At 43.0% G+C, this 18,860-nt stretch overlaps 1 protein-coding gene across 1 annotated transcript in view; it reads right to left on the bottom strand.

Moving 5' to 3' along the window:
• Positions 1 to 15,224: 15,224 nt before the first annotated feature.
• Positions 15,225 to 18,860, bottom strand: part of LGALS4 (galectin 4) — a 13,825-nt gene continuing 10,189 nt past the window's right edge. The window contains 3 exon segments of the mRNA XM_070950208.1: positions 15,225 to 16,474; positions 17,566 to 17,725; positions 18,527 to 18,615. Of these exon segments, the coding sequence (XP_070806309.1) occupies positions 16,328 to 16,474; positions 17,566 to 17,725; positions 18,527 to 18,615 (396 nt within the window). The 3' untranslated portion in view covers positions 15,225 to 16,327.

The following is an 18,860-nucleotide window of genomic DNA, read 5'->3' as shown; positions in this document are numbered from 1 at the left end:
AAATATACCATCACAGACAACTTCAGTGCCATTTATCAGTTTCATCTATATCCAGGGGTGGGATCCTACCAGTTGAACAAACGGTTCGCTGAGCACGCATGCGCAGCTTCCATAAAATTGAACTTCCATGTTGCAAACAAGGAAAGGAGCAAGGAAAACAGCTGAGGAGGGCCAATTCAATCTGCCACCCCTGATCAGCTGGGCTTCAGAAGCAGAAATAAAGGTCAGCATAACCCAGGAGTCAGGTGTGGGTTCTAAAATTTTTTACTACCAATTCTGTGGGCGTGGCTTATTTTGTGGGTGTGGCTTGGGGTAATGTGACTGGGTGGGCGTGGCCAACTTTTTTTTTTTTTACTTTTAAAAGCATTTTTTCTACAATCTTAAGAGGTTGCAGGAAAAAATGCTTTTAGAAACCTCTGACGATTAGGCAACTCAGCTGGGATCGCCAGAGGCTTTTAAAGGCATTTTTTTTTCGACAGCCTCTTTGGCCGAAAAGGTTGTAGAAAAAATGCTTTTAAAAGCCTCTGACGATCCCAGCTGAGCCGCGCGATCATCAGAGGCTTTTGTTTTTTACTTTTAAAAGCATTTTTTCGGCCGAAGAGGTTGTAGAAAAAATGCTTTTAAAAGTAAAAAAAAAAAAAAAAAAAGCCTCTGATGAGGTGGGCGGGGTAAGTGAGCAGCGACTGGGCCGGGGACCGGTTCGGGGGCGTGGCCAGCCAATGTTATTACCAGTTCTCCGAACTACTACAAATTTTTAGTACCGGTTCTTGCGAACCGGTGTGAACCGGGAGCAACCACCACTGCTGGGGGTGGGTGGGCAGGCCCACTTTAATAGCAACAGAGAACCGGTTTGCTCTAGGCAGGAAGTGGGAATGGAGTGATAAAAGACACATGAATTAATAGCATTCTGAGACTTGCTATTACAAAGAGTTTTTGTGATTTTTTTTCTTAAAAGAAACATGATTGTGCAGCTCTTCTAAAGGTTTGCTGACATTCTCTTTTAACCCTTTCTCCTAAGCCAGAGGGAAGGCCCGTGAAGCCAGACACTTTCAAATTCCAACAATAATCAAAAGGATGCCCTCCTTGCAATGTTCCCAAGAGCTTATAGCTTCCTGCTGGAATTCTTCCTGAAATGCCTGGAGATCCTTTTGTGGGGAGTGAGGCTCAAGAGATCTGCTCTTGAAAATAGCCTTTTAAGAAAGGATAACGTAGAAGATATAAAAGTAATGAGAGAAGTTAAGTATGTATCAACTTACCATCAATTGATATATTGGTTTTTCACCATGCGATATTCCCTTAAGAACATTTAAAACCTTCTGCATGAGGTCCTACATGGAAAGAGAAAAACCATTAACCTCTTTTATGGATTCCTTCGTAGCTACCTTGTTCCAGTGAATGATATGAGCATCGGGGTGGGTCTTGCCTGGGCCACTGCAGTCCATTAAAATAAACTGGTGAGGCCTTGAGGGACATAGAGGATATTGACGTGAATGGCCTCACATCATCAAAAAAATTACAAAAGGCCACATCAGCCCTTTGAGGTAGGCCAAGGTCAAGGAAAGGCCATAACAGGGATTCCAGAAATGCCATTATATTGTTGTCAGATTTAGTAGCAGAATCTTGAAAACCCATCCAAAGCCTTTATTACGCCTTTTTAAGGACAAGAATGTCAAGCTGAGGTGAGTCTGACTCCCTTTCTACTTACACAGAGTTAAATGATCATTTTCTTCTCCTTCCCCTTCTCAGGGGAAGGATACTGCAAAATCCCCATTCCCTCCACACTCCTGGGGGAAGGATATTGCAAAATCCCATTCCCACCCCACTCTGGGGCCAGCCAGAGGTGATATGTGCCAATTCTCCAAACTACTCAACATTTCCGCTACTGGTTCTCCAGAACCTGTCAGAACCTGCTGAATAGCACCCTTGCTACAAGCCATAACCCAACCTGAATATTAAACCCCTCTTTTGACCCAATCAGTCTTCAATCTGAGTGCAATTTGGACCTCGTAATTGAGTTGAAACCATTTGGCATTTTGCACAAACAAAAATCACAAAAACAGAGAAAAGAAAATTTGTAGGAACCCTTCCCATGCCAAACATTTCCCCCACCACCCCAGGATAGTTTCCAACATGGGTGTATTTTAAATGGTAAAGCAGGGAGTCAAACTGCTTTGTAAAAACTGGCCCAAAATTTTAAGCCTTGCCTTCTTCTTGATGGTGGCCATAGCAGTGGTGAAATCTAAAATTTGTTACTACCAGTTCTGTGGGTGTGGCTTGGTGGGGGGGTTATGTGACTGGGTGGGCGTGGTCAATTTTTTTTTTACTTTTAAAACCATTTTTTACATGTAAAACCATGTAAAAAAATGCTTTCAAAAGGCTCTGACGATCTCAGCTGAGTTGCCTGATCGTCAGAGGGTTTTTAAAACTCTGGGATCGTCAGAGCCATTTAAAAGAAAACAACTTTTTTTCTTTTAAATGGCTCTGACGATCCAAGCTGAGTTGCCTGATCGGCAGGCAACTCAGCTGGGATCGTCAGAGCTTGGCTCGTCAGAGGCATTTAAAAGGGAAAAAAAAAGGCTCTGATGATTGCGCGGCTCAGCTGGGCATGGGGGGCGGGGCCAGGGATTTTTGCTACCGGTTCTCCAAACTGCCTGCCGCCATCGCTACCTACTCGCCCGAGCCGGTCCGAACCGGGAGCATTTCACCCCTGGGCCATAGGGGAAGTTGATTCCATGCAGGGAGGGTATTTCACAAGGGAAGAACAGAGGATGAACGAAGAGATGCTTACCAGGAAATCATCCACTTCGCAATCGCTTTGTATACATTCCTGCAAAGAAAACAAAATACAGTATATTACTTCTATTCTGACATGATATCATACATGACTTCTCTAACCCGGATTCTGCTGTTTAAGATGGGCAGCTATATAAATCTTTGAAAACCATGAAATAACCATGCGATTATTAGAAAAGATATATGCCGTCTTTGATAACCTACATGAGATTCACTCCACCCATGCTACAGACGAGAGGCATGCATTTCTTATCAGAACAGATTGTGATAGGGTGAAAAAGGAACACGTGGATGAACTGTGTTCTGGAACACGGTTTGTTTCATTCTCTTTTCAATGTTCTTCCACATTCACAGAATTCACAGAGAATCCAGTGGAATAATCCTTGTGCTGAATTTCAGCTGCATGCCATTAACAGAAAAAGCAGTTGGGGCAGAGGTGGGTTTCAGCAGGTTCTGACCAGTTCTGGAGAACCGGTAGCAGAAATTTTGAGTAATTCAGAGAACCGGTAGTAAAAATTCTGACTGGCCCCGCCCCCATCTATTCTCTGCCTCCCAAGTCCCAGCTAATAGGGAGGAAATGGGGATTTTGCAGTAACCTTCCCCTGGAGTGGGAGGGAATGGAGATTTTACAATATCTTTCCCCTGCCACGCCCACCAAGCCACGCCCACAGAACCGGTAGTAAAAAAAAATTGAATCCCATCACTAAGTTGGCGGTTTAAAGCTGTTTGGGCATTAAATCTCTACATTCCATATTCGTAGTCCTCGGCTTACAACCAATCGCTTTGCAACTGTGTGAAGTTGCAACAGACATTCCTAGTGTGCTTACAACTCGGTTCCAACAGCTGGGCCCCTCTGCCCTGCTGTTGCCTCCCCACATGTTGGAACCAGCCCATGTTTGTAGCATCCCATGGTCACGTGATTACGATTTACAGCAAATGCGGTTTTCTGAAAATTACATTTACTTCCAGTTTTCTTCCAACTTGAGCATTTCTGAACAACTGTCTCAAAAAACAGTCATAAACTCCAGCACATAAACTGTGCTTTGCTTTCGCACGTGGCTTGCACACATGCACACAGCTTTAAAAACGTGGCTATATAGGACGGCATAGCGCTGGGGCGCAGGTCCTACAGGTCGCAACTACCGGTTTGCCCGAACTGGTCTGAACCGGCTGCAGCCCACCACTAGTTTGGGTTTGGGGTCAGTGTTATTGTAAGACTAAGCTGCTTCATTGAAAGCAAGAAGCATATTGCTCAAAGAAAAGGCAGAAGATGAAGAAAGAGCTACTTACTGTTAATTTGTCAAGATCGTCATCATTCAAAGATTCCTACAAAGGAACGAAGCACATCAAATTCTATCCTAATGGTAGACACCCAGGACTGTGCCATCTCTGTATGCCATCACTACAATCATAGGTATCATTGATATGAATTGCTGCTTTCCTCCATTCAGTCATAAGACTAAAAAAAACCATAATGAATTAACGGTGTTCTGAGTTTTTTCTTTTCTTTCTCTTCTCAATGGTGGTTCAAAAACAATTTAGGATATCCCGAGTCCAAAAACCTCATTTAAGTACTCAAAATACCACTTCTTCCATCCACCCCGTACTTTGAGTACTTAAATAAGGTTTTTGGAAACCCAAACTTTAGGGGAGATCAGTAGAGGTATTAAAAAAAAGTTTTTTTTTTAAAAAAAAGAATGAGTATCATAGATTTAATCACGAAAAAAGGCAACTATCCTTCTAAATATATAACTTGGGTATTGCTCACTGCTCAATCTTGGTGTGGGAGAGGTAGAATCCCGAAAGTGCTGCTTGATTGTGTGCAAAAAAGGTAATTCAGGTTATCTGAAGAACTCTCTCACCCCCATGAGATTTGGCCTACTCCACCTGAGCCAGCAGAGGGGGCATTCTGCAGACTAGAGGTTTTGGCCAGTTCTGGAGAACCGGTAGAGGACATTTTAAGTAGTTCGGAGAACCGGTAGTAAAAATTCTGACTGGTCCTGCCTCCATCTATTCCCTGCCTCCCGAGTCCCAGCTGATCAGGAGGAAATGGGGATTTTGCAGTAACCTTCCCCTGCCACACCCACCAAGCCAAACCATGCCCACCAAGCCACGCCCACAGAACCGGTAGTAAAAAAATGTTGAATCCCACCACTGCTGCAGACCCCATCAGTCAAGGAATTTCGGCTAATGGGGTCCAAGAGAAGAGCCTGTTCTGCAGTAGCTCCTGCTCTTTGGAACATTGTGCCCCCAATGTGAGATCCACACCCACCCTTTTGACCTTCCGTAAGGGCCTGAAGACTGGCTCTGTCAGCTGGCAGGGGACTTCAAAGAGGGCTGCCCCCTCCTGGAGGTTGGGAAAGACCCAACTGAACCCATGTACTTTGTCTTCCCCTTCTCCTCACCTTTAAAGTTATTTTTTACTGTTATTATTTTTTTGCTTTATTATTTTAATTTGCAGTTGTTTTTCATGTTTTTAAGCTACCCTGGGTTATCTCTGGAAAACATAGGTGGCACACGGGCATTAAATGAATAAATAAATAAATCACAAGGAAAGGGGAGAAGTTGGTCAAAAAATACTTACCATTACTTTTGTTAGCATTTCCTCACCAATTCCATTCTACAATGGAAACAAAGAGTAACTGCGCTTTTGCTCAGATGCACACTTCTGGTCAGATGTTCTCACAATGAGTAATTTTGAATTCAGCGAGTATTGAATTGGTGTTTGTTGAGCATGGGTGGAAATAAGAATCCATAGGTTGATTATAAATTGCTTTTTACCCTCCAGGAACCTGAATAATTAAGGATTGGGATCACCCAAGGGGAAGCCACAAGATAAACCAAGAAGTACTTACCATAGCTTTTTTCATCATTTCACTGCCACTTTTCTACAAGGGAAATGAAGGGTATCAGCCTGATCCTTACATGATAACATATCTGACCTCCAACTTCTCCATCTATGGACAGCAGACATATGAATGGCTGCATTCTCCAAATAGGAAATATATACTTGTTACTATAAGAATGAGTGATAAGGCCAAAAAACCCAAACATGAATGATTAGTGTTCTGAGATATTTTTTATCTTTCTTTTTTCAGTTATTCTTCCACACTGGCACAACCACAATATGCATAAATAAATCTGAGGATTCAGGACACCCAGGATCTCTCTACTGTAGCCATGCCATCACTGCCAATTTAGATATCATTGTCAAATAACACAAATTGTTATTTCCCTCCAGTTAGGAAACACATATTTGTTATCATAAGAGGCAGTGCTAGGTAGGGCCAAAAAACAAATCCGAATTAACAGAGTTCTCAGACTTTGTTGTTGTTTTTTACGACGTCTTCAGACAGCGCTGGCTCTTTGGCTTTGAAACAGAGATGAGCACCGCCCCCGAGAGTCGGGAGCAACTAGCACATATGTGCGAGGGGAACCTTTACCTTTATGCTATTATTTCTTTTCATTTTTCTTTTCATTTTTATACATGTATTGTGAAATTCTAATTAAAATATTAATATGGATATATATGATATCTATAGAGATAGATATCATATATAGATAATATATCAATGAGAGCGTATGCACCAAAGACAAATTCCTTGTGTGTCCAATCACACTTGGCCAATAAAAAATTCTATTCTATTCTATTCTATTCTATTCTATTCTATTCTATTCTATTCTATTCTATTCTATTCTATTCTATTCTTCTATTCTATTCTATTCAGGTGTGGGTTCTACTTACCTTTACTACCGGTTCACATCACACCCATGCAGATCACCTATGATGACATCTGGTCCAAACCGGGGGCAACCCACCACTGATTCTAATATATCTTATCATATATATGTATACATGTATATGGTGTAACATATAGGAGAGAATATCTTTTAAGTCTTTCTCCTAAGCCACAGAGAACACTGTGAAGCTGGACACTTTCAGCTTCCAACAATAGTCAACACAATGCCCTCCTTTAAATGTTCCCAAGAGTTTATACAGTAGCTTCCTGCTGGAATTCTTCCTGAAATATTTGGAGATCCTTTGTGGGGAGTAAGGCTCAAGAGAGCTGCTGAGGTCATAACTAAGAAGGATAACATAGAAGACACGTAAGAAATGAGAGAACTCAACTGTGTAACTTACCATCAATTGATATATCAGAATATCATCCTGAATTTTTCTCCTAAAAACAGACAATATCTTCTGCATGAGGTCCTGCAAGGAAGGAGAAATAAACATTACCCTCTTTTATAGATTCCTTCATAACTATGTTATGCCAGAAAGATCTGGGTGGGGGTTGCCTGGGCCACTGGCATCCATTAAAGCTAATTGGTGAACCTTTGAGAGACATGGAGGATATTGAGGTGAATGGCTTCACATCACCAGAGAAGGCACGTAAAGTCACATCAACCCTTTGAGGTAGGCAAGGTCAAAGAAAACCATGGCAGGGATTCCAGGAATGCTACTATATTATTGTTGGATTTAGTAGCAGAATCTTGAAAGCCCATCCACAGCCTTCATTACTCCTTTTTAAGGACAAGAATATCAATCTGGAGCTAGTCTGACTCCCTTTCTCACCCCTTCTACTTACACAGTTAGACGATCATTTGCGTCTCCTTCCCATTTCTTAAAGCCAGAGATTACTTTCTCTACAAATCATATCCCAACCTGAATACTAAGACCCCCTTTTTATCACTCAGCCTTCAATTTGAGTGCAAAATTTGGATCTTAGCTGAAACCATTTGGCATTTTGCAGAAAGAAAAACCACAAGGCAGAGAAAAGAAAATTTGTAGGACTCTTCCCATGCCAAATACTTCCTCCAGGGATAGTTTCCAAAAGGTTTTGATCACACAGGCAACAAAATGAAATGGGGTTAGGGTTAGGAATCAGAGTTATAACTTATATGACTTTAACAGCTATGATTTATAGTCCACTACAGTAATGGCCAAAATTATGGAAACCTTTTGGGAAAAGTGTATTTTTGAGGTTTGATGGCTAATAACACCACTTTTTTGGGGGGTGGGGGCATTTCAAGATAATCCTATTCCACTGCTGGAATGGCCTGGGAATAGCCCAGACCTTCACCCAATTGAACATCTATGGAACCGACTAAAGCAACTTGTTAGTCAGAAGCGACTCAGCAATAAAACTCAGTTAACAGAAGCAATCATTCAATCTTGGTTTCACATTATAACAGCTGCAGAACTAAAAGACTTGGTTCACTCCATGGGAAGACGTTGTAAGGGCGTAATTCATGCTAAAGGTTACCCAACTAAGTATTAACTGAGAGGGCAATCATTTTTGTATATCTTGTTTTTTTCTATGGTGATAATTTTTGTATATCTCATTTTTTCTACATGTTTTACTTTTCTTCTTTATACTGTAACTGCTATTCTAACAACAAATGCTTCATAAGTTATTGCATTATATTCTTGATTCAATTATCTTTCCATTGATCTATAATTTTATGGGACTACTCCCCCAGAAATGGTGTTATTAGCTAGTTTTATAAAATACATTCCACAATTTTGGCCACTACTGTAGAATATTTCTCACTTTTGACAACTTTAAGGTGTGTGGACTTCAACTCTCAGAATTTGACAGCGACATGTAAAAGGCAGCTGTACTTGGACTAGCTTACATCCTGCAATGATAGCTACAACACTGTCAAACAACCACATTTGCTTATCCCAGGTCCTTGAGAAGGACTTTATAGATGGATAAAAATGCCAACTCCAGTCCAAACATCTGGTTGTTTGTGTGACCAACCATAACAATAATATTTCCAATATCAGTTAAAGAACAGATTCACATTGTTTAGTACAATAAAAATAATGATAGGATAATATATTTACATTTATGCACTGCCTGGTTTCCAGAGTGCCTGGTAGGTTGGTATGAATTTGTTGGTTGTCTCAGTGCTGGGGATCTCTATCTTACTTTATGGAATGTGGTTATTTGGATGCTGGATTGCAAGATAGTTGCTAGGTTAAAGATCTGTCTTGTAATCAGACAACCTGTGAGGTTCCTTGCTGCTCTCTGAGCTTGGTTGCTTCCCTTCTAACAGTACTATGAATAATAATAGCAACAACAACAATAATGGATAATCCTGTGGACCCTTCCTCACTTCTGGGTACCCTGCTTTACAGCAGTGCAGGCGGTGGGGGTATTTTAGAGGGAAAAGAGGTGCCTCAAGTTGCTTTATTCAAAACTGGCCCAAGATTTTAGCCTTGCCTTCTTTCTTGATGCTCTGGGGTCAATGGCGATGGAGGCTGAGTTGGGAGCAGACTCACAAAAGGGGGATTTCATCACATGAAAGGACAACATTTCACAAGGAAAAAACGGGATAAACAAAGAGGTACTTACCACAAAATCATTCATTTCACAAACACTCTGGATACATTCCTGCAAAGAAAAAGAAAAAAAATTATGACTTCTATTCTGACATGCTATCAAAATATGACTTCTCTAAGCCGGATAGGGCTGCATAAAATGGGCAGTGCTGTTATAACACAAGGAAGCTTCATTACAGGCAAGAAGTATAATACTTCAAAAGAAAAAAAGAAAAAAGCAGAAGACATCTCCACCCCGGGCCATCCCAACGATGCCCTTGAAGTGATGTCCCAGTGCCTGGAGGCCGTGCGGATCTGGATGGGGAGTAACAGGCTCCGACTCAACCCTTCCAAGACCGAGTGGCTGTGGCTTCCGGCGTCCCGATATAGCCAGCTGGTACCATCGCTGGCTATTGGGGGCGAGTTATTGGCCCCCACGGATAGGGCTCGCAACTTGGGCGTCCTCCTGGATGCACGGCTGTCTTTAGAAGAGCATATGACGGCTGTGGCCAGGAGGGCTTTTTATCAGGTCCGCCTGATTCGCCAGTTGCGTCCCTTTCTGGATCGGGATTCCTTACGCACAGTCACTCAGGCACTCGTCACTTCCCACCTGGACTACTGTAATGCTCTCTACATGGGGCTCCCCTTGAGGAGTACCCGGAGGCTCCAACTGGTGCAGAATGCGGCCGCGCAGGGGATTATGGGAGCGAGGGGTCGCTCCCATGTGACACCTCTCCTGCGTGAGCTGCATTGGCTTCCAGTGGTCTTCCGGGTGCGCTTCAAGGTGTTGGTTACCACCTTTAAAGCGCTCCATGGCATAGGACCTGGGTACTTGCGGGACCGCCTTCTGCCGCTGATAGCCTCCCACCGTCCAGTACGCTCCCACAGAGAGGGACTCCTCAGGGTGCCGTCAGCCAGGCAATGTCGGCTGGCGACCCCCAGGGGGAGGGCCTTCTCTGTGGCAGCCCCCGCCCTCTGGAACGATCTGCCCCCGGAGATAAGAAGGATATCGGATCTTCGGGTCTTTCGCCGAGCCCTGAAAACTCTTCTTTTCCAGCAAGCAGGGCTGGCGTGAACCCCGCCCCCCTTTTTTAGTTTTTAATGGTTATTAATTGTTTAGTTTTAATTTGTTAATGGGTTTTAATTCGCACTGTTTTAATTCGGGCCAAAGTATATAATTCTTTTAATTAATTTTAAATTTTGTATTGTTATGTATTTTAGTTTTGGCTGTGCACCGCCCTGAGTCCACTAGGAGAAGGGCGGGATACAAATTGAATAAATAAATAAATAAATAAATAAATAAGATGAAGAAAGCTACTTACTGTTAATTTGTCCAAATCGTCATCATTCAAAGATACCTACAAAGGATCGAAGCACATCAAATTCTATTCTGATAAAAAGACACCCGGGACCTCTCCATCCATGCCATCGCTACCATCTTAGATACTTTTGGGTTGCTCTCCTCCCCATCTTTTAATAGTATTTATTACAGTTGTTGTTTTTTTCTTTATGATTTGAATGTATAGTAGTTTTAATATTTTTAAGCTGCCCAGAGTCATCTATGGACAAGATGGGGTGGCACAATAAAGAAAGAAGAAAGAAGAAAGAAGAAAGAAAGAAAGAAAGAAAGAAAGAAAGAAAGAAAGAAAGAAAGAAAGAAAGAAAGAAAGAAAAAAGAAAAGGATGAAAGAGCTATTTACCATTAATTTTGTTAGAGTGTTCCCACCAATTCCACTCTACAAGGGAAACAAAGGGTATCAACTCTCTTCTCACATGAGAACATATGACTTATCAAACGGAGCCATTTCCTACATGATAAAATTGAATTCCACATTCTAGATTTATCTCTCTCAAGGCTGTCTCCCAGGGTTACCCACAGCAGCTGGAGGGGAGTGATCTCTACAATTGCTCCGTTGGCAAATGACACACCCTGGGAGGAGGGGGGAAACAGAGTCATGATTGGGGCGTAAATTATGTGGGGTCAGAGTTGGCTTCACTTGAAATGTGCCAACATGACCCTCCTAATAAATAACTGGATTTCTTTTTAAGCTTGGTTCGAGGCTCAATATTTTAATTAGGGCATCAATTGGACCCTGACAGCCTTGCCTCTTCACAGACTTTTAAGAAGAAATTGGTCAGTCATTTGTCCAAAATGGTATAGGATCTCCTGCTTGAACAAGGGGTTGGACTCGAAGACTTCCCTCCCAATTCTGTGATTTTGTACTTACTATAACTTTTTTCATAATTTCTCTGCCATTTTCCTACAAGGGAAATGAAAGGTATCAGTCTGATCAGCACATAACAGCATATATGACTTCTCCGATTGTTTCATGACTACATCCCACACATATGAATGGCTGTATTCTCCAAATAGGAAAAGCTATTTCTTACCAAAAGTATGAATGACAGGACCAAAAAACCCCAAACTTGAATTAATTGTATTCTGAGACATCATGAAGTAACTTACTTACCATAGACTCTGCATCAGCGTCATTCTTGTTATCCTGAAAAGAAAACAAACAACATATCTTTTGCGTTTAGGATTCACCCCCTTAGATGTTTATAGGTAATAAAGCAAGATATGATATACAGCTTAACTACCAATGAACCTCTGAATTTTGCTCTATCCTTTATTTCTATTCATCTCAAACTTCTCATAACAACCAAAGAAACGTGCAGTCTTCTTTATTGGTCCAATTCAGTAGATCCAACAAGAGGTTATTATCTTTGATTCTTATGCTAATGTGAACCCTGAGAAATCCAATGCAGAGAACAGGATGCCAAACTAAATTCAGAACCACTGATACAGTGGAATTCCCAGTGATTAAAAAGGCTGAGTACGCAAAGCCCTCTGCCTGCATTTTCAACCCCTTGATCAAGAAATATTAATAACAGCATGGGGAGAACCTCAACAAAATGCTTACTTGTTTTATCTGCAGGCACTCCAGCTGAAAGGTTATTGCAACCCACAAAATTTAGCCTTACCTGCTGTGCAGAAAGAGCAAAAGTCAAAGCAAAGATTAAAAAGAGACGCATCTCCTTGGTTGCTCTTCAGCTCTTCTGGTCCTTGCTGTTCTTCTAAGTGACTTTATTCAGCTCCACTGGCACATTTTAATATCTTAATCCGCAGGCTTCATTGCCCAAACCCAATGCCTCCATTGTTACTTGATTTACAAGGAAATGTTGAACTTCCATTGCATCATGCACAATTATTCCATCGTCCATGCTCAAATGGAAGCTGAAATGCACCCTCTGTGAAGACCTAACATCATTCAGGTTTCACATCATCTTCCTGCAATTTTTCCATCCATACAAAATCGATTGAGAACGATTGAGCCAGTCACTTACGGAAACGACATGGCTGAAAGTGCCCCATGACCTCTACTCGCCTGATCCTACTCCAACATTTAACGCTTCAGCCTGTCTAAAAATAGAGAAAGTCCCCTCCCTCCAAGAGTGAGGAGGGGGGGCATGACTGAATGTAATATGTGTATTTTTCCGCCCAGAGAGAAGATGGACTGGATCAGTAGTGAGATTCAAATCCTGGTGTTACCGGTTCGCTTTGCGAGCGCATGGTGCTTCTGCGCATGCGCAGAGCATTTTCGATGACGTCTGGGTGGGTGGACGGAGCCTCCCACCGCCGCTACCAATTCGCCTGAACTGGGGCGAACAGGGAGCAACCCACCACTGGACTGGATGGACGGCTCTGCTAAACAGTGAGGTGTGTTTCAGCTACTTCAGCTGAACTTCTGGTTGCTTTCAGAGACATCTAATTTTTCATAGTGTAGGTTGCATTGTTAGGTCCTTTGAGCCTGCTTTTATTCTTGCACAGGTTTCATTCCCAAGATAGCCAATGAAATGTCTGCAAGAAAAGCAAGGAAGTTCACCCATTCAAAAGCAGATCATGGCTGGTTCCTCTTATTTCCAAATTGCAAGACTTTCAAGGACTGTTCGCTGAGCAGCATCTGAGATCCTAAAGGGAATCTGAGGTCTTATCAATCCACTGGGATCATTGCTCCTAAAACCTTTAATAAATTCTCCATCCTTTTCACTTCCTCATGTTTACAAAGGGGAAACTGAGGGATGCCAGGTGATGGGAGAAATGAGGAAGAGAAGGAAAGTTCTGGCTGGGAGTGAAAGGCATCCCTTACACAATGGGTGTGCCCCCAATTAGAATGGTCTTGCACCTGTTTACTGCCCCAGAGATGCTTCGGATTGCATTGGGAGGGGGGGAGATCCCAGCAAAGTCCCCAAAGGGCAGAGAGGGAATGAGGGGTGTAAGCCATGCTTGTGGCTGTGGTTAAATCAAGGATGCCCCACAGCTCCTTTGGGGCTTGAGCCCATCCACAAAAAGGCCTGCCCTGCACAAGGTCTCCAGCTGCCCCCTGAAAGGGGCCGAAGGGACAGTGAGAGCCGCTGCCCAGGCAAATCGGGTCAGAGAAAGAGACCCGAATCCAGCCACAGAGCAACTCAGGCCAGGCTGAAGAGGAAGGCAGGAAGTCCAGCCAGTCTTGCAAGATCTGAGGCTGCAACTTTCGCATGAATGCAACATTAACAAGCAGACATTGGTGACCCTGCCTGCCTGCCTGCCTGCCTGCCTCACAGGGCTGGCATCACACGGCCTCCCCCTGCCTGAAGTCCCCAAGAGAGTTTTGGTTGGGGGTCCTAATTGGAAGAGAAGCCCAGATGGACTAGGAGATACCCAGGAGGAAGGCATGGATGCCCTTTTGAAGTGTGTCAACTTGTAGAGCTGGGAAGAGTGTGAGTCTGGGTGTGGGTGTGGGTATGAGTGTGGACGGGCACTGCCACACTGAGGCATCACAAAAGGCTGCTGGATGTTTCTGGTTATCAGGCGCCCTCTGAGGGAGTGAGGAAAATCTGGCCGGAGACAGAGAAAGCCCGCCAAAACTGAGGTAAATAGATTTGACCAATCACAAATTGCTGACGTCACCTACGACGTCAGTGTGAGGGGATGTTGAGCTCATTGGCTTTTTTTTTTTTCAAAGAGTTTTTATTTTTATTTCTCATAAACATATTTAAATGTACAATCTTTTATCCATCATTTTCCATTCATCTTATCTTTTAACTTTCATTTTTAGTTGTTCGGGGCTGCTCTTTTACCATATACCCTCCTTTATTTTACAACCTTTCCTCTTCTCCTCCCCTTCTCTTCCTTCCTCCATTTCTTCCTACTTTCTTCATTCTTCCTCTCCTTCTTTTACCTACTTCCCCTTCCCTTTCCCCACTCCTCTCTTCTTCCTCCCTTTCTAACCCTCTTTCCTACTCCTCTTTCTCCTCCCTTTTCTTCCTCTCCTTTTCCCTCTCTTCTATCTATCCCTCTCCTTTCCTTTCTTCTCCCTTCCACTCTCTCTACTCCTTTCCCTCTCTCTTCTATCATGGATTAAAGAATGGATAACCCTGGATAACCAAAGACTGTTAAATCTGGAAGGACACGACTTAATGAAGGGATGGCATGCCTTTATATGGAGCTCTGGAAATAAAATATACAAACATTTCAACAATCACACTATCAGGAAATCTTTAATTAACACATGGCAACAAATCAAATGCAAACACTATATAAAAATTCCTGGCTGGCTATCAACAATAGAAGCAATAACTCACCCCAATATATTAGCAAAACAAAAAATGTTAAAATACAGAGAAATATTAGATGTACAGAGGAAATTGAAAACTAGGGAAGAACTCAAAGAACAAGGAATAGTAATAGACTGGTGGCCCTATTCACAAATAAAGATAAGATATAGAAAAGATCAAGAGGAGGGAGGAATAGACCTAAAACAAAACCGATTGGATAAATTATTAGAATCTAAAGAAGGGAAATTAATTTCAAAAATTTATAAATACTTACTTGAATATGATTTGGCAGAAGAATTGGTCAAAGGGCAGATGATAGCGTGGGCGAGGAATATCGGGCACAGTATACAGTTAGAAGAATGGGAAAGGGCATGGGAAAACAATTACAGTATGACAAAATCGGTAGCTTATAAAGAAAATCATTCATTTCAGTTTATTTGTTTAGTAATTACATCTGTTTCATCATTTGTGTACATTTTAATAATGATCTCACTTTTTCCCTCCCCCCCCACTTCCCCCCTTTTTCCTTTAGCTAGGCATCGTCTGGGTTTCTATTCTTCTAATTATTTTTGCTCTTTTTCATCTTTTCCCTATCTATTTTATCTCCATACTTTTATTCATATCTCTTTTCTAACCAATCATAAAATTTTCCCCATGTCTTGAAATACATCGACTCCTCTTTATCTTTTATTCTCAGTGTTAATCTGTTCATGTCTGCACATTCTAAAATTTTCTTTATAATTTATCCTTCCAAAGGGATTTTATCTGCTTTCCAATTCTGTGCAAATACAATCCTGGCCGCTGTTATTATATGAATAATCAAATATGTATCCTCTTTACTATAGTATATTTCTCTGGTAATATTCCCCATAAAAATATCTCTGGTCTTAACCCGGAACCAGCAAAATTTGGGGACTGGGCAGGGGACAGAATAGTGGAAGGGATTGCCACTCTCGAATTGGCCTTTTTAGTCCCACAGATGCTGTTTTAGGACCAATTTCCAGAGCACAATACCATAGTCTTTTGAGACTGAAGGTTGCCAATGATGGTCTTAACTCTATATGTTGCTGCAGCATTCCCTCTAACCATGTCTGTATTTTAACTCAATAGTACTTTGCTTCTTTACACGACCACCACATATGATAATATGATCCCGGCAAGTGCTCATTTGCTTTGAGACACCTGCAAGCTAAGGTGGTAATTTTGCTTGGCTGCTGATGCAAAATTTGGTTCCCATCGGCTTTGGAGGGAACTCTAGGGTCAAACAAGTCTCCAGGCCTCATTTCTGCACCCTTGTTTTCAAGAGTTCAAGAATGCATTTAACAATGAAATAAAGTAGCCCATTGTGGCTTAGGCAGCCAGGGAAACATGGCTTAGAGTGAATGATACAACAGTGCCCGTCTTGGCTCTTTATTTTGTCGCTTATATATTAACTGCTGTTCCAAAAAAAGCCAAATTAATTTAAGCATTTAATCTTTATTAAAATCTTTATGTGGACTACACCAATCCAGCAGGACTCGGAGTTTCCTGGCAGACCTCAAGAGAGGAAAAATGGAGGGTCTCTGCCAGGGCTGCCCTCTCCCTCCCCTTCCCCACCACCCATGCTCAGCATTGGATATAAGAAAGGACCACGTCTCCATCAATCTGCAGGGTGTTGATCTGTGGGAAATTGTGGTAACGATGGGCGTAGTTGAAGAAAGGCTGGCCATTGACATAAACCTTGAATCGGTGGTTGCCACAACGGATTGAGAGCTGGCAAGAGAAGAAAGATGTTAGTGTGGTCGAAACAGCACATCTGGGTCAACTTCGGTCCTGGGGCCTGCATCAAAATCAGAAGACACCCACAATACTATAAGGAGTGGAGCTTTATTAATGGGAGAGGGGGTTGCGACTGCCACCCTTTTTTCTCCTCCCCCCTAATGCGCCAAGAGCAACACGAGGACAATTTTCCAGGAGAGAAGTAAAAACGGGATTCTGAATGGCTTCCTGGAGAGGCAGTTCCACTCTTATCCATGATTACATATTAACAGAGTTGAAAGGGACCTTGTAGGTCATCTCGTCCAACCCCACTGCCCAAACAGGAGTCCCCACACCATTTCTGACCAAGGGCAGTCCAGTCTCTTCTTGGAAGCCTCCAGTGATGAAGCTCCCACAACTTCTGAAGGCAACTTCTGTTCCATGGGTTGATTGTTCTCACTGTCAGAAAATTTCTCCTTATTTCCAGGTTGAATCTCTCCTTTTTCAGTTTCCATCCATTATTCCTTGTCTGGCCTTCAGGTGCTTTGGAGAATAGCTTGATCCCCCTCCTCTCTGTGACAGCCCCTCAAATATTGGAAGACTGCTCTCCTGTCTCCCCTGGTCCTTCTCTTCACTAGACTAGCCAGTCCCAGTTCCTGCAACCGTTCATCGTATGTTTCAGCCTCCAGTCCCCTAATCATCCTGTTTGCTTTTCTCTGCACTCTTTCTAGAGTCTCAACATCTTTTTTAAAGTGTGGTGACCAAAACCACACTACATTGGGTGATTCATCCCAACATCCTTCCAGAGGTTCAGATATCAATTCCTCATGGTTGTGCTTGCTGGGAATTATGAGAGATGGAGTCTTACACCTCTGGAGGCACCCGAGTGGATCTTCTCTACATTCCCCACTGCCTGCCTGCCTACCTACCTGCCTGCCTGCCTTCTCGCAGGTCTAGCTCTCTGCTGTAATCCAGAGATATCTCCATGAGCCAGATAAAATAGGAACCAAGCATCAGTTGCCTAGCTGTGGCTGCCATGTTGACTTTTTTTTTACCTCTTTGCTTGACGAGACCCCCACTCTGTGCTGGAATCAAAGCCAACTCACCTCAAAGTACTGTCCAGGTTGGAAAGGGTTAAAGGGCAGCTCCCGTTCCTCAGGACCCCAGCTGCCATTCAGAAAACTGTTGCGCACTACCGTTCGTTCTTGCATGCGTGGATTTATGTGCAGAGCGATATCCTGGCCAGCCGTAAGATCGATGTGGAACCTTGGAAAGAGAAAAAAAGCAAGCATAAGGACTATTGAATGAAATAAAGGGAAATCTGATTATCCACACACCCCCACCTCCTCCAATAAGATGCTTCCATGGGTAAAGGAAAAAAACAGCTCTTGTTCTCCTTTACAAATATTATTTATCAGTGAATTGCTGCTGAATGTGTAAGTTTGTTTAGCATTTTAGGTATTTGTTCATTATATTTAGCTCCTGCCCCAACCAAATCAACTCTTGGTGGGCTATAAATGAAGCACACAAATATGGGGGGGGGGGGAAATCCCACATATTCAGCAGCGGTCTAGCAGTGAACAGCATTTTTCTGATGAACGAGAGCCGAGCACTGCTTAATGACCTAATCATTCTTTAAAGGGGCCCCCAAACTTTTTATCTTGTCCATCTCTTCGTGAAGTTTGAGATTCTCCATTTAGAGAACCCTGCCATAAACTAGCAGCCCTTGCTTCTCCATGTGGTGATGTGTGTGAAATTGTGGCTTTTACTGCCCTTAGTCTCCTTGCCCTCTGGGCTGTCCCCCGCAGATGTGCAGGGATGGGAAAAATCAGAGAAAGGAGCTGAACCGGGAAAGGTCTACGAGGGGCCCTAACACTGGTGTTTTGCTGTGCCAAAGCAGAATCTTGGTGTCTAATTTTCAGGCAGAGAGCGAGTCGATGCCAGGGACAGGCTGGCAAGGTGAGGCCGGTAGCCCTGATTGCAGAAGGGCAGTGGTGCCCAATTGTGAGAACTGTTCCATTCCTCTGCCGGAATCCCCAAATGCAGGCTGAAAAAGAGAGCCGAGACCTGTTAGAGTTCATCGGAATAGAGCCTCGTACTACGATGGTCCTCTTGGCTCCCAGACCGCCAGAGATGTTGCCTGTGTAGGGCACCGTCTGAAATAGACACAAATGCAGATTACACTCAATGCCCTCCTTGCCCCCAAGCAGTGCTCTTGGCCCTGCTACCAGGGGATCAAGATAGCTGCAATCCAGTCGATCTTGGCTTGCCAAGCAGGGGATCCAGCATATCGCGCAGAAGGCAGCTTGCAGGATCTTGTCTTGGATGGATTTTTCCTGCATTCCTCGGTGGTTTCAAGCATATCTTCCTTCAAACCAGACCAGTAATTTTTGGCCTCAAA

This window comes from Pituophis catenifer, unplaced genomic scaffold (genome assembly GCF_029215685.1).
Source record: "Pituophis catenifer annectens isolate HBS135680 unplaced genomic scaffold, rPitCat1.0.hap2 SCAF_9, whole genome shotgun sequence".
Lineage (NCBI taxonomy): Eukaryota > Metazoa > Chordata > Lepidosauria > Squamata > Colubridae > Pituophis > Pituophis catenifer.
Note: the sequence above shows the minus strand (reverse complement) of the source record. Positions and strands in the feature narration are given on the sequence as shown.